General features: G+C 35.9%; 1 protein-coding gene across 1 annotated transcript in view; it reads right to left on the reverse strand.

Moving 5' to 3' along the window:
• Nucleotides 1–13,624, reverse strand: part of LOC121327491 (protein diaphanous homolog 3-like) — a 179,594-nt gene that overhangs the window by 56,106 nt on the left and 109,864 nt on the right. The window contains exons 10-16 of the mRNA XM_041271562.1: nt 7,567–7,677; nt 6,995–7,113; nt 5,834–5,950; nt 4,592–4,710; nt 4,413–4,477; nt 3,489–3,593; nt 564–902 (exon numbers count right to left, since the gene is read on the reverse strand). Coding sequence (XP_041127496.1) covers nt 564–902; nt 3,489–3,593; nt 4,413–4,477; nt 4,592–4,710; nt 5,834–5,950; nt 6,995–7,113; nt 7,567–7,677 — 975 coding nt within the window. The remainder of the gene's footprint in view (nt 1–563; nt 903–3,488; nt 3,594–4,412; nt 4,478–4,591; nt 4,711–5,833; nt 5,951–6,994; nt 7,114–7,566; nt 7,678–13,624) is intronic.

A 13,624-nucleotide genomic window follows, 5' to 3' on the forward strand; every position in this document is an offset into this window, starting at 1 on the left:
TATAAAAACTAGTTTAAAACTATCATGTGAAATCTGTACCCTATCCCTTGTGCATTTTAGTGTACATAACTTGTACTTGCATACCGAGTAAGATAATGTTGTATTGATTCATATTCAAGGAAATTGAACAAAACCATTTTTTTTTAATCTGAACCTGTTTTTAGTATACCAACAATGATAGACAATGATGAATACCTCACCAATAAATCCTGTAGCTGCTGACACACTGTCATTGCAAATTTAGTGTTCACAACAAAGCTAAATCAGGCACAAATCATAATTAGTATGAAGAGACACTAATAAAACAATGTACAAATAGAACAGTAAAAACAGATACATGCTAACATACATGTTTTAACTGCATCCCCCGTCTTCTCAATCACAACACTAAGTCACCTTATAATAAATCCAAATTAGTCAAACTTAATATCCAGAATATCTGAAACAATTATCTAAAACTTACAAAAAATGTATCCTACAAATACCAATAGTTTACTAAACAAGAATGTTGTTTTATGAGACCTGTTATCTGATTACCATCTTAGGAAGTCATCATGTTGTACCTTAGACCAGTTGAGCCTCTTCATGGAGATTTCAGGCTTGAATTCCTTTTTAGGCCTCATGCCAAAAGGCAGTTTGTTGGGGGGCGGGGAGAAGTTTGCCCCCCCAAACCCGAGTGGAGGTGGAGGAGGGGCCCCGAAGGGCGGAGGCGCTCCAGATGCATGAAGAAATGGAGCCGGGGGTGGTGGTCCGCATCCAGGGAGAGGGGGAGGGGGAGGGGGAGGGGGAGGTGGCAGGACACCTCCCCCAGGTGCAGATGTGGGTGGAGGTGGAGGGAATGAGTTAAAAACACTTCCTTGAAGTGATCGAAGAGTCGGAACTCCAGCTGGCGCTGCTCCAAACTGCAAAAAAAAAAAAAAAAAAGAGGATTGACATTACAAATTATATTGCTTTCCTGTATATTCTGGTACTATTTGGATTCAGTCAGTATACAGATTTTAAAGTTTCATGACAGTTGGTGTCATTTTATTGTAATTTAAAACAAAAATATACTTAACGTCTTAACAATTGTGTAATATTTTACAATGATATAACATGCTTTATGATACTTGATATTAACAATTAAACAAAACAGAACACAATAGGGGCCATTATATGTGCTTATATACAATCTACAAGCATGTTATTAATTGTGCATAATGCAAATTTAACTATGGAATAGGTATGCATTGTTTGTTGTGCATTGGGTGTTTAATTTGACTTAGATAATAAAATAATATTGCAGAAACATTACAATTTTACAACTAATTGAGGCCACCTCGATTTACAAACAAGTTGTGTAACAAAATTACAGAGAATAAGGAAGAGTATCACTCTCAATAAGATGGCTGTTTCTATTTCTCCTTGTAAGCCAATGATTTTTTGATAATGTGTTTAAATAAAGCCAAAATTACAGAACCCTGCCCTACCCCTTCCAGAAGCACCATGTTTTTAACAAAACAAATTATAATCTTAGAAAAAAAAACTACTTCTCCACACAATATTTGTCGTAGTGCAGTACATGGTCCTAATTTTGTTTAAGTGACAAGGATTTTTTCACAAACCTTTCTTCAACGTACATCTGCTGTGAAAGATACTTGGAAAGCAGTGATGATAAATAGCTGCTAGAGCGCTACAGAGATCTGAGGCTAGAGACAGCCTGTGCTGACTCTGAAAGCCTGGAGACTGAACAGCAGGAATACAGTGATGCTGATGTGCACACAGCAGTGAGAACCTATAGGTCATGCATGGCAAAGACAGCTAGAGTTATGGCAATGCCAGGTCTGCAATAATAATTCATCCATACTTTAACCTTGAACTGCCAATGCACACACATCAAGCGATTAATCCAATGCAACAGCAGCTCTTTTGTATACTAAAGAGTGACTCCCTGCTTCTGCTTACAGCAATAGTAATTCTGTTGCCAAGCAATGAGTTAGTGGCATGAATGGTCCTGATCAATTTTCCCTAACGATGAAGATGGTACCCTGCAACACCTGTACACTAGGTTTCAGAAATGCCCCTGCTTTCAAATCATGTTCATGGTGTTGCATTGGAGTATTATGCAACTACATGCAAAACAGATACAGTGAGGTCTATGATGTTCATTTAATGAAACAGCCTTAAGGCACAGATAGTTATAGATCATCTTCCTTGCCAATGTACGTTTGAATACATTCTTCCGTATGCATAATAAACCTGGCACTGCAGTACAAGTACTATCACTAGTTATTTTTAATTAGCTGTGTTTGTGTGTGTTTCTTTTACTTTTGTGACATGGTTTTATAATTTGCCTTAATTTGTGGGGTTTTTAATTTTTTTTTTAAAGGAAATCAAATTCTGTAACCAAGGCAACATATCTCCTCAAATTGTGTACTACAGAGCAAACCACTCGATCTGTGCAACAGTTTTCAGATTAAACAGTTACAAAGGTCAGCCATGGTCTCTTTGCTGCTGATACCTCTTGAGGTATAAAATATACACTGCATTTAACAGATACTAGCTTGTTGCTAGTTATTTCTAAGGATTTACACAAGACAGGTGCAAAACTGTAAATATTACCCATGCCCTACATATATTACAGTATGTTAAACAGCTGAATTGGTGTTACAATTGTGCTGGATGTGATGTGCAAAACATCTACCAGCAAGAATGTAATGCTGTTTTGTATATTGAAGAATCAGTAAAGACGCTGTTATAACTCATTTGTATTCATCTGAACAAAATAGGGAAGCACAAAAGCAAGACCTTATTACTTTCAAAGATGTAAATCCTATTTGTGTAGAGTAGTGAGCCAATGAGCCTGGAAGCAATTTCAGAACGCAATTGTTAACACAGTAGTAACTCCTTGCTTCAGCATGCTAAATGTGTCACAGCAATATGTAGCCATTGTGTCTTCAAAATCCAAGCTTATATGCCATTTGAGCATGCTTTGAATCTGTTTACTTTTCTAAATTGAAAAATTATCAGAGAAAAAGTTCTCACTGAGGTTTGAGTTATCTTTCACTGCAGAATAGCCTGTGCCTGGGGTAGGGTTGAATACACTGCTTAAAGGAACTATTTCCTGTGTGGGGATAAGGATCAGTGATTAAATCCAAACTGAGGAGCAGCAGAGTCTGTAGCCTTTGTGGTTAATTACTTGGAAAGTGTTTGACACTGCGAGCAACAACAGGTTTTAAAAATAAGCAATCTGCTTAACTAACACAATCCTAGAGCAAAAGGCAGAGATGCATTGGGAACAACCAAGTCAAATAAATTGTTATAAATACCAATTGTTTAGCTTTAACTTTAAACCTATGGCAAGAAACAAAAATAGCAACACGTTCAATAAAATAAGCGATATAGTATATAAAAATGCCATGTTAAGACTTCATGGTATATAGGCAAATAGGTTTCACCAACAGATATTTTGGAATTCAATAAAAACTCATTTAAACACGTTCTACTACCTGGGATCTAAAAGCCTGCAATTCTGCTTCAAGTTCATTGATTTTTTCTTCCCTTTTCAGAAGTTCAGCTTGGGCCTCTTGTCGAGCCATAAATTCTTCATCAAACTGAAAGACAAAAGTAAATCACTGATTTAGACTGAAGGACATAACACTATATAAAGATTTACTGTATACAGAAAGTTGTTTCACAGTTTGTTACCTCTCTTGTATAACCATCTGTTGAAGAATGCTAAATACCAGCAACAATTATATATATATATATATATATATATATATATATATATATATATATATATATATATATATATATATATATATATATATATATATATATATATATATATAGACACACACACACACACACATACATAATGCTTTGACAGTGTACCATGGTGTTAAACTAACATTTTACTGAAATAATCATAAACTAAATAATAATTGGGTCACATGTGTCAGTGGTGGTGGATGCTTCAGAGCTGGGTCACTGAATTTTGCACCATCATGGCAGCAGTTCTAAGTCGTGAGTGGCAGCATCAGAGTTACAGGTATGAGTGAGAGCTGCATGTGGTTACATTGTAAAATATGTGTTATACAGTATTTTTTTTTTAGACTATTTATTTCTTTAAAAAAATAATACAACTTTTCATGAGTTGAAGTGCAGATACTGGATAGTGAAAGGACGGTGCTGTTATTAGTAGAACACATGTAGCCTTAAGTGAGGGAGGCCCACCACACAATCTATCTATAGTAATTGACCCTCTTCAGAGTTAAAAAGTAGAACAATCAATTAAGCCATCTTTTAATCTGAGAATACAGTTAATTGGAATCTTCTTTTAATTAACAACAAGTTAAATGGCATCTTAATGATTAAGAAAACTACCTATAAAAAAACTGCGCACTTGAGAAAACAGCAATAGTACTTGCCTTCTGTTCCAGTTCTGAAACTCTCTGTTCATACTCTTCTGTTCTTGCTTTATCGACACAGACATCTGCAGACACAGGTTAAAGACCTTCAGTTTTCATAGTGTACAAAGCTGAGCGTTATCTTTATCAGTTCAATTCTTCATTTACTAAAAAGACAGAAACAGAACAATGCAACTCACCTATCAGGTGACTGAAATCTACATCCAAGCGCTTGCGATATGTAAAGTCTGGGTCTGTACCACTGCGATGTAACAGTATCTGGGAGATGCATTCTTCTATAATCTTGAAATATTGTGGCCTAAAACAGATGAAAAAAAAGAGATAATGTAAAGGTTAAACAGTCCACACTGCTTTATTTTGCTTCCACGATCAATAGTCAAGGACCAAACCAGCCTGCAGATTTAATTAAAATACGAGTAATAGGCAATACTGCATGTAAAGTGAAGTATATTATAATTGCAGTAGTCTTCCATCGTTTCACCCATTCCAGGTTTTACTACAAGCTTGATTAGCACCACAATGTGTAGGTAAAAAGCTCAGGTGTGTTCTTTTAAAACGCATAGTAAAACCAGAAGTGGATCAAACTGCTATCCACTGAGTGTTGTATTTCGATCATTGGCAAGGCACTGGATTTTTGTGCCAAGGTAAAATTCAGAAGTAATAAGTATATTAATGTGAATTTCCTTCATCAAACTCACTGGCATTTTAATTTTATTAAGCTTAACTTTAAAATGAATAAACATACAAGCATTCTAAAATTGATACATAAACAGGAAACGTAATGTGGTACAAATATACAGTGACTGATGGGATATACAGGCGTTGAGTGACGCGCCACTTAGTATTTGCTATAATTAAGTTGCATCGCTGCAAGTCTCTCTTAGCAGTAATGTGAGTGGATTCAGGGGCTAATGGCATTCTGACAAGTGTTACAGCACAATACAGTTACTTTTTTTTTTTTTTTTTAATGCAAAATGAACAGTGTAATAATAATAAAAAAAGCCTCAGAACACTAGCGTTTTATTTTGCCTTTAAACCAATTTAATTTAACTCCACCTTTGGCCTTCAGCATGCATTGCACACTTTGAGGCATCGACTCAATATGGTATTGAACATTGGTTCATGTTTTTCCTTTTCTCCATTTGAAATTATCTTTGTTATTATTTTTTTCTCTTTTATAATATCTTGTCACGGTGCTCCCAGTTTAACGTCTGGATTTTGGACAACCCATAGAACACTTGCTTTTTTCATCCCACGACATTTTTGTCTGCATGTTAAGAGGTGCTACATCAGAAAATATAGTTCTTTACTTTGTCAATATAGATAGATTATCAACAGGCATTAGAAACACTGATTAAACATAACAAATTATTATTAAAAACTATCAGAATAACATGATATTGCAACGGTGATACCCTTACCTTACAAAATAGTCGTTCCGGATTAGCATCAAATGCTGTAGAATGGAGAGAAAATAACCTTCTGCATCCGTATCCTTTACCATGTTCAGCACCATGTGGTAGACATCATTGACATCAGTAAGCCAGCGTTAAGGAAAGGCGCTGTCACGTGCAGCTATTAACATTATTATACACACTTCTTGGGTAGCTTTGCTATTTGAAGTGCAGGGGGAGCCAAAGTGAATGTGGTTTGAATCGCACACATGCCAACTTGCCAGTCCTAACTAGTGTCCCGGAGGGGGTGCTGCAATGGGCTTTGCGCTCCCATAAGGTTAAGGAGGAAGTTAGCAGTGGCTAGTTAACCTCCCTGTACCTGACCGCAGTGACCACTTCTGCTCAAGTGCGAACGATTCTTGATGGAAAATTAGATACATTATGAATACAAAATACTTGAAACAATCTAGATAAACCCTCGAAATTAACAAAAACTTAGCAATAACAGGAATATCAAGAAACATTTACATAAGCAGGGATTAGTGACTTGAAATACAGCTAATCTATTTTTTTCTGTTTTTAAAATTCAAATTATTCCACTGGTGTTACTGTTTAGTTGATAACAATTCTACTTGTAATCCCAGATGTGGTGGTTTTAATCTAAACTACAAACAGCTTTATATATATATATATATAAAAATAATAATAATAATAATAATAAATAATAATAATAATAATAATAATAATAATAATAATAATAATAAATGCAGAGTTAGCCATTCACCTCTGGAATCCTGGGTTTAAAATGTCATGGACACAAAAGAACATGAGATCAATAATCCACAGTGAACAGCAGTCACAGAAGCAGTACAGGGCAGGCTTCAGGCTTGTTCACGGCGCAAAAGAGGGGGAGCTACTTGAATAGACTAAATAGACTTACCATCAAAGTACTTTTTATGAGTAACAACAATGCACAACAGCATTTAATAATATTACATCATTAGTTTTACAGTGCTAGATTATGCATTCTTTATGCAAGATCTGCAATGCTGAAGTAATACATGTATCACAAGAGTGATGTATTATATATAGTATGAATTGAGGTATGAGTTCCATGCATATATAATGAAGATCATTTGATAACCCACACGCAGAGTGCTCAACTAGATCTACTGGTTAAAAGGATATTCCAATTCACATCTAATATCCTCTAGACGATGAGAGAACTCAATCATATCTTCTTCTTTGTGCTCTTCAAACACTTTGAGCTGGATGTCCAGTGCATCACTTTTAATGATATTCAGATGCTGCAAAGGAATAAAAAAAAAAAAGTGCAGTAAAAAAGGGGTGAGGTTTTATTATTTTAAAAACGTTCTCTTATCCTTACAACTTACACATCAGTAGATCCTCTATTCTGCTAGCTATGCTGTTTCCCCCTTTCACCTAACCTAGATGGATGACTGCCATCTTAAATTATAAAAAATGACATCAATCTTGCGTCATTTTAAATGTGTACTATCCTACATCCTGTTAGCCTGCAAAGAAAGAGGAATGCAATGCACTTTTGTTACACAGAATAAAAAAGTAAGATGGAACACAATAATAATACAAAAACAATGATTTCTGGTTATAGGTATTGATTCGTACATGCAACCTCTCATACAGGTTAATACATTATTCTGAAAGGCATTTTATAATTTTTCACTCAAGTGGACAACTGATTTAAATATTAATACAGAGTCAGTCTACAGGGCACTTACTGGCAATATCGCTTTCAGTCCACAGCGCATAAATTCATTTCTGATGTGAAGCCTGAAGTCCAAATCATCAGGAGATGTAACAAGAGCATTGATGAGCTGCATACAAGCCACCTACAGCAGAACACAGTCAGAAAATTGAAGTTCAATGTTAAAAGGACACAAATGTAGCAGTCTTGGGATTTTTCACACATTCCACTTTTATTGCCATGTCTATTTACATTTTTAAAGCAAGCAAGTAAGCCATACTATTTTCAACACATCCTATTTCTTACAAGGCAGAGTGTATACATTCTATTACCCCCACACTGCTGCAAGCGTAATCACTTCATGTCAAGTGTTGCCAGATTTACAGTTAAATAAATCCGTTGCAAAGTAAACTAAAATATTAAGCTAGAAAAAGTATCCCTTGATTTGAAGATTGCTACAATTATATATTGCGGTCAATATTTAAAACCACTCAACTATAAACCCAAAGCATTTGATATCAACCTTCTCCAGCTGCCAGTTGTCATATGTTAGATCACAAACAGAAAAGAAATGAGGGGAATAATCTAGGTTATCAAATACCAAAATGTACAGTTCAGTCCCACGTAAATGTGCATACCCACATCCCTTATAGTTGTCAATATGCTGTAGTCTTCGCTGGAAGCAAATTGGGCCACCCCCAGCAGCGTCAACAACTTGGCCAAGTCTGGGTATGGAGCCTACAAGAAGCTGGAACATCTCCTGTGTTATCTGGAACTGTTTATCTTTAAATTCAATGCTGAGTTTGGGTTAACAGCAACTAGGATAGTACTTCAGAAAACATACTTTCCTTAATATTAACACGAACAGGAAAAATCATAATCAATTGCGGTTTATTATCATTATTTGCCATGTTTACTAACTATTCCAGCTACACAATGAAAATGTCACTTTTTAGCCACTTTAGATCACCATTTACCATGTTTACTACTAACCATTCCAGCCACGCAATGTTTTTCACTTATTTTTAAAAATGTAGTCGTCGCCAATATTTTTTTACCCCAGTTCTCTCACCAATTTGGAATGCCCAATCGTTATTTGTATCTTCGGTTCCCCGCTCCAAACCCCTGGTGACTTGGGAAATGGAGGCTTGAACATGCATCCTCCGAAACATGTTATTGCCAAACTGTCATTTTTTGCACTGTGGATCCACAGTGAGACCACCAGGCCTATAGTGTTGGAGGACAACACAGATCTGATGGCTCCACTGTAGAATCGCAGGCGCCCTATTGGCCACAGGGGTTGATGGTGTGTGGTGAACCGTGGATTCCCCTCCCTACCCAGGCGGTGCTTGGCCAGTTGTGGCCCAACCGTGACTGGGGGTTCCTAGGGGGCGGGCCACAATTGGCCAACCCCCAGTCACGGTCGGCAGTGACATAGCCTGGATTTGAACCTGCGATCTCCAGGCTATAGGGTGCATCCTGCACTCCACGCAGTGTACCTTTACTGGATGCGCCATTTGGGAGCCCCTAAGTTTTCCATTTTCTAACTCACAATTGCAGAGTGGAAATGTCTAAAAAAAAATCACCTTAATCCAGAAATTCTGCTTTTTGGAGTCTTCAGAAACAGGACACATTGAAAAAGGTTGAAAAGTGACTGATGCAAATATCAATCAAAGAAGAAACAGCAAGAGAGTTGTACAGAAATACACATTGCAGTAACTGGATATTAATGAATGAAATAAACAATGTTGATTTTTAATTAGATCCAACATCAAGGGTGCTACAAACAAAAATAATATGAAATAAATACAGGTATTCAAAAACAGACTATTATGTTTAAAAAAATGTAGCCTGTGTTTTGTTCCAGATGTCTGCTTTGAAAAGTTCTGCTGAGAGAGAGGTGGATATGTTGGATATATTGTTGTGAATGTTAAACCTCCAGTAATTTCACACAGGACCTGAAATGCATTCAGCATCTGTCGTGATATAAACACAAAGCATCACAACTACACTGGTATCCTGCTGAACCATGCTGTGCTTCCTTTCTGTCTTGCTGCCTGTTGATGATATGTTGCTATGCTTCATCTTGTAGACAGCTATCTACATGGCAAAATTAAACAAATGAAGCATATTTTAAAATGCTAAAGAAAAATAGCTAAGGACAAAACCTTCAGCTTTCAAAGGTAGGGCCGTTAACAACAGAGACTTCTTTAAACTTAAAACTGCATTATAGAACATGACTTTGAAATTTCAGACGCTTGAGGGATTTTCATTATGATTATTATTTTTTATTTTTTTTGTAAATCAATCCAGAGTGCAAGGCTAGTGGTAAAAAAGAAACATGCAATCTGCTACGAGATACAAGCCAGTCTATATAGTGTGCCGAGGCATATTGATTAACACAAAATCTGATTTGATATTTCGGTTAACACTGCTCCCAAATAAAGGTGCTTATTAACATAATTTAGTAAGCGCATCCCCTTAAGCCCAACAGCAGATGGGTTTCCTTGAATACATTTGTAACACTCTAATGTACACTGAATAACGAGTTAAGATTGCAAAGCAAAATTTAATCCAGAATACATTAACTTAATTTAAAAAAAAAAAAAAAAAAAAAAATCATGTATGTATTACTTAATTGATCTATCCATATTTAATACAACAGCACAGGGAATACCAATAAAAATGCCTTAAAGAATAAAACAGCCATTTGGAAATATAAAATAATAAATCCAATAGCAAAATGTATTAAATATGATCTTCTTAGATGGGGTGGACTGCTACCATTACTACCGTGAATCAACCCATAAGTTCACATCAAATTATAGGTCATCAACATTTAACAAAGTTTAATTTTGGAAGACTATTGATAAGCGCTACTAAATACTGAAGCCATAACTTTTAATCAAGAGAAGAGTATTTAAAGTTTGTTGATGGATGAAGCTTGAAGACAGTGTTACTATTTTTAAAAAAAATAAAAGCCAGGTACTTCGGAAACAAAGGGTCCATACCGTAAATGTTGCAGAAGCAGATCATTCTTTTCATGCACAGTGTGTGAGAGACGTTCATTTAACTGTTGTTGACCCAGTTTTATAAGATTAAAGTATATATCATATGATCTTCAATCAATATGTGGAGTAAAACCCAGCTCTTTGCTTTCATTTTTCTTTACATGAAGAGAGGCATCGTTTTCCACGTACCTATTACTCTTTGAATGGCAGTAACGTGGGTGCTTAGCAGTGATGAAAACTTGCTTCCTTCTGCTCTGACAATGTTCCCCAACTCTGAGGATCGTTTTTTCCAGCAGGGCAATGCTCCATGCCACACAGCCAGGTCAAACAAGGTGTGGATGGAGGACCACCAGATCAAGACCCTGTCATGGCCAGCCCAATCTCCAGACCTGAACCCCATTCAAAACCTCTGGAATGTGATCAAGAGGAAGATGGATGGTCACAAGCCATCAAACAAAGCCGAGCTGCTTGAATTTTTGCGCCAGGAGTGGCATAAAGTCACCCAACATCAATGTGAAAGACTGGTGGAGAGCATGCCAAGACGCATGAAAGCTGTGATTGAAAATCAGGGTTATTCCACCAAATATTGATTCTCACTCTTCCTAAGTTAAAACATTAGTATTGTGTTGTTTAAAAATGAATATGAACTTATTTTCTTTGCATTATTTGAGGTCTGACAACACTGCATCTTTTTTTGCTATTTTGACCAGTTGTCATTTTCTGCAAACAAATGCTCTAAATGACAATATTTTTATTTGGAATTTGGGAGAAATGTTGTCAGTAATTTATAGAATAAAACAAAAATGTTCATTTTACCCAAACACATACCTATAAATAGTAAAACTAGAGAAACTGATAATTTTGCAGTGGTCTCAATTTTTTCCAGAGATAGATAGATAGATAGATAGATAGATAGATAGATAGATAGATAGATAGATAGATAGATAGACAGATAGATAGACAGATATACACACACACACACAATTCAGGAACATCTAAAGTATTTGGAAATAAAAAATAATAACTTGATGTATCAATAAAGCATAAGAAAAGCCTGCAACCATGAAATGCTTTCTGTCTGTAATTCCTTGTTTCTTAGTTTTTCGCTCATTTTTTCATCTGCTTTTGGCAGATTTTATTCGACGTATACCAGCTTGAAAGACTTTTTGTTTCTCCCAGTAGTTGAGGCCAAAAGCATAATAAAACAAAAGATTCATTACTGCAAAGCACACAGGACTGACCTTGCACATTAGCTTCCCTGACAGAATTCATCTTGGAAGTCAGGCAAAGTATTCGGCTAAGTATGGGTGTACCATACTTTTTGGGGAAAAGAGCATACCTGGTTCCCTTATATAAATGTGCACATATGTTACCCTATCACATACGCCAAGGTATACCATATAGAATATTAATGCTTGTGTATATTGAACACCTTCTAAAGTATAATATTGTACATGCAACCTGCCCACAGATGCTTCTAAATTTTGTAAATGGGAGTACAATATATTCTGAAAATTAAAATAATGATTTTTATCAATCAACTCCTTTTGTATCTGTTGCTTACATCTAAGACAACTTCCACTGAAGTAGTACATGGTTTATAACAAATAAGAATCACTTAACCATACCTTCAAATTCAGATGACTTCTGGAGGTACTTTTATACATAGCTTGAACATTTTCTTTTCAATGGAAAGCAAAATAACAGTCTTGATTGTTTCTCTGTTGGGCTTAATTATTGCCAGGCACTGGCATGGAGGCAATATGAGCCTTGAGCGTGTTATTTTAGCATTATTGAACTACATGGAGGTCTTTAACTGGTACAAAATGACCAGTAGGGGTGGTTGGGTGAGATGCCCAAAGGCACTTACAGAAAAGTTTGTCAAGTTTCCTTATACATTTATACATTTACAATATTAAACAAATAATGAGTACATGAACCAAGGAAAGCCTCCCTCACTTTCCCCAAGAGGCATATTGATGAAATATTAAATATGCACACAACGGTTTGAGTGAAGAGAAAAAAAAAAAAAAAAATCGAAGCATCACAAGCATACAGCCTTCCAGTCCTAGTAATGACAGTGTAAACAACGCGGTATAGGTCAGATGTTAGTTTCAAAATCAGCTGAAAGTGACATTAATGATCACACATGCCAAAGAACTGACAGCTGTAAGGCTTTTGTCTGTCACAGATCTATCAAATTAAAGAGCAGGTCTATCATCTGAGATGGAACAGAATTAGTTTTCCATGAGGGATTTGTCTGCATGTCTTCAATAGACAACTATATGTCGGCTATTAATGTTTTCATTAAAAACTGCTGAATACAGCGTTTAAAAAACAAACAAAAAAAAATCATAACCAGCTTAGTGGTATTTTAACCCTTTCATGCATTACTACCTCAGATGGGGACTAATACAAAATACAAAAATAAAAACTCTTCTGGTCTTTATATGGGGACATATGGAAGATGCAAATGCATTATAAAATAATAAGGAGGCAGCCATGTTTCCCCTTATAAAAGCAATTGAAACAAAATAGAAAACAGTTTTAAAGAAAAATATTATTATTATTATTATTATTATTATTATTATTATTATTATTATTATTATTATTATATTATTATTATTATGTGAATCTATCACATTAATGGGTACCCTTCAACAAGGGGTATTATTTGACATGTCCAGATATACCGGCCCTGAAAACAACATTGCAGTGATGCAGGAAGCAGTTGAAATACATTCAGCCTTACGAGTAGGGCCGGTAGTTTTGCACGACTTGCAACCCATTTTTATGTTTTTCTGGAGGTACTAACAAATCCCACCAGTGTTTTCCCATTAGAGTGTTGTATTGATCCCTTGAACGAAGTCTAAAGGAGAACAAGTTCATGAATTTCAGGTCATCAGAATTAAGATCTGCCACTGGTTAGATCATTAAACTACAGGCAGACTCCACGCTTTACACAAAGCAAGGTCAATTTAGACAAGGAGTCTGATCACAGGTATAAGAGGAGTCAAGAGCCAGTTTGTTCATCCTCAGGCAGGATTAGTAGGCTATGGCAACCAAGAGGCTAAAGGATCT

Source organism: Polyodon spathula, chromosome 15 (genome assembly GCF_017654505.1).
Source record: "Polyodon spathula isolate WHYD16114869_AA chromosome 15, ASM1765450v1, whole genome shotgun sequence".
Lineage (NCBI taxonomy): Eukaryota > Metazoa > Chordata > Actinopteri > Acipenseriformes > Polyodontidae > Polyodon > Polyodon spathula.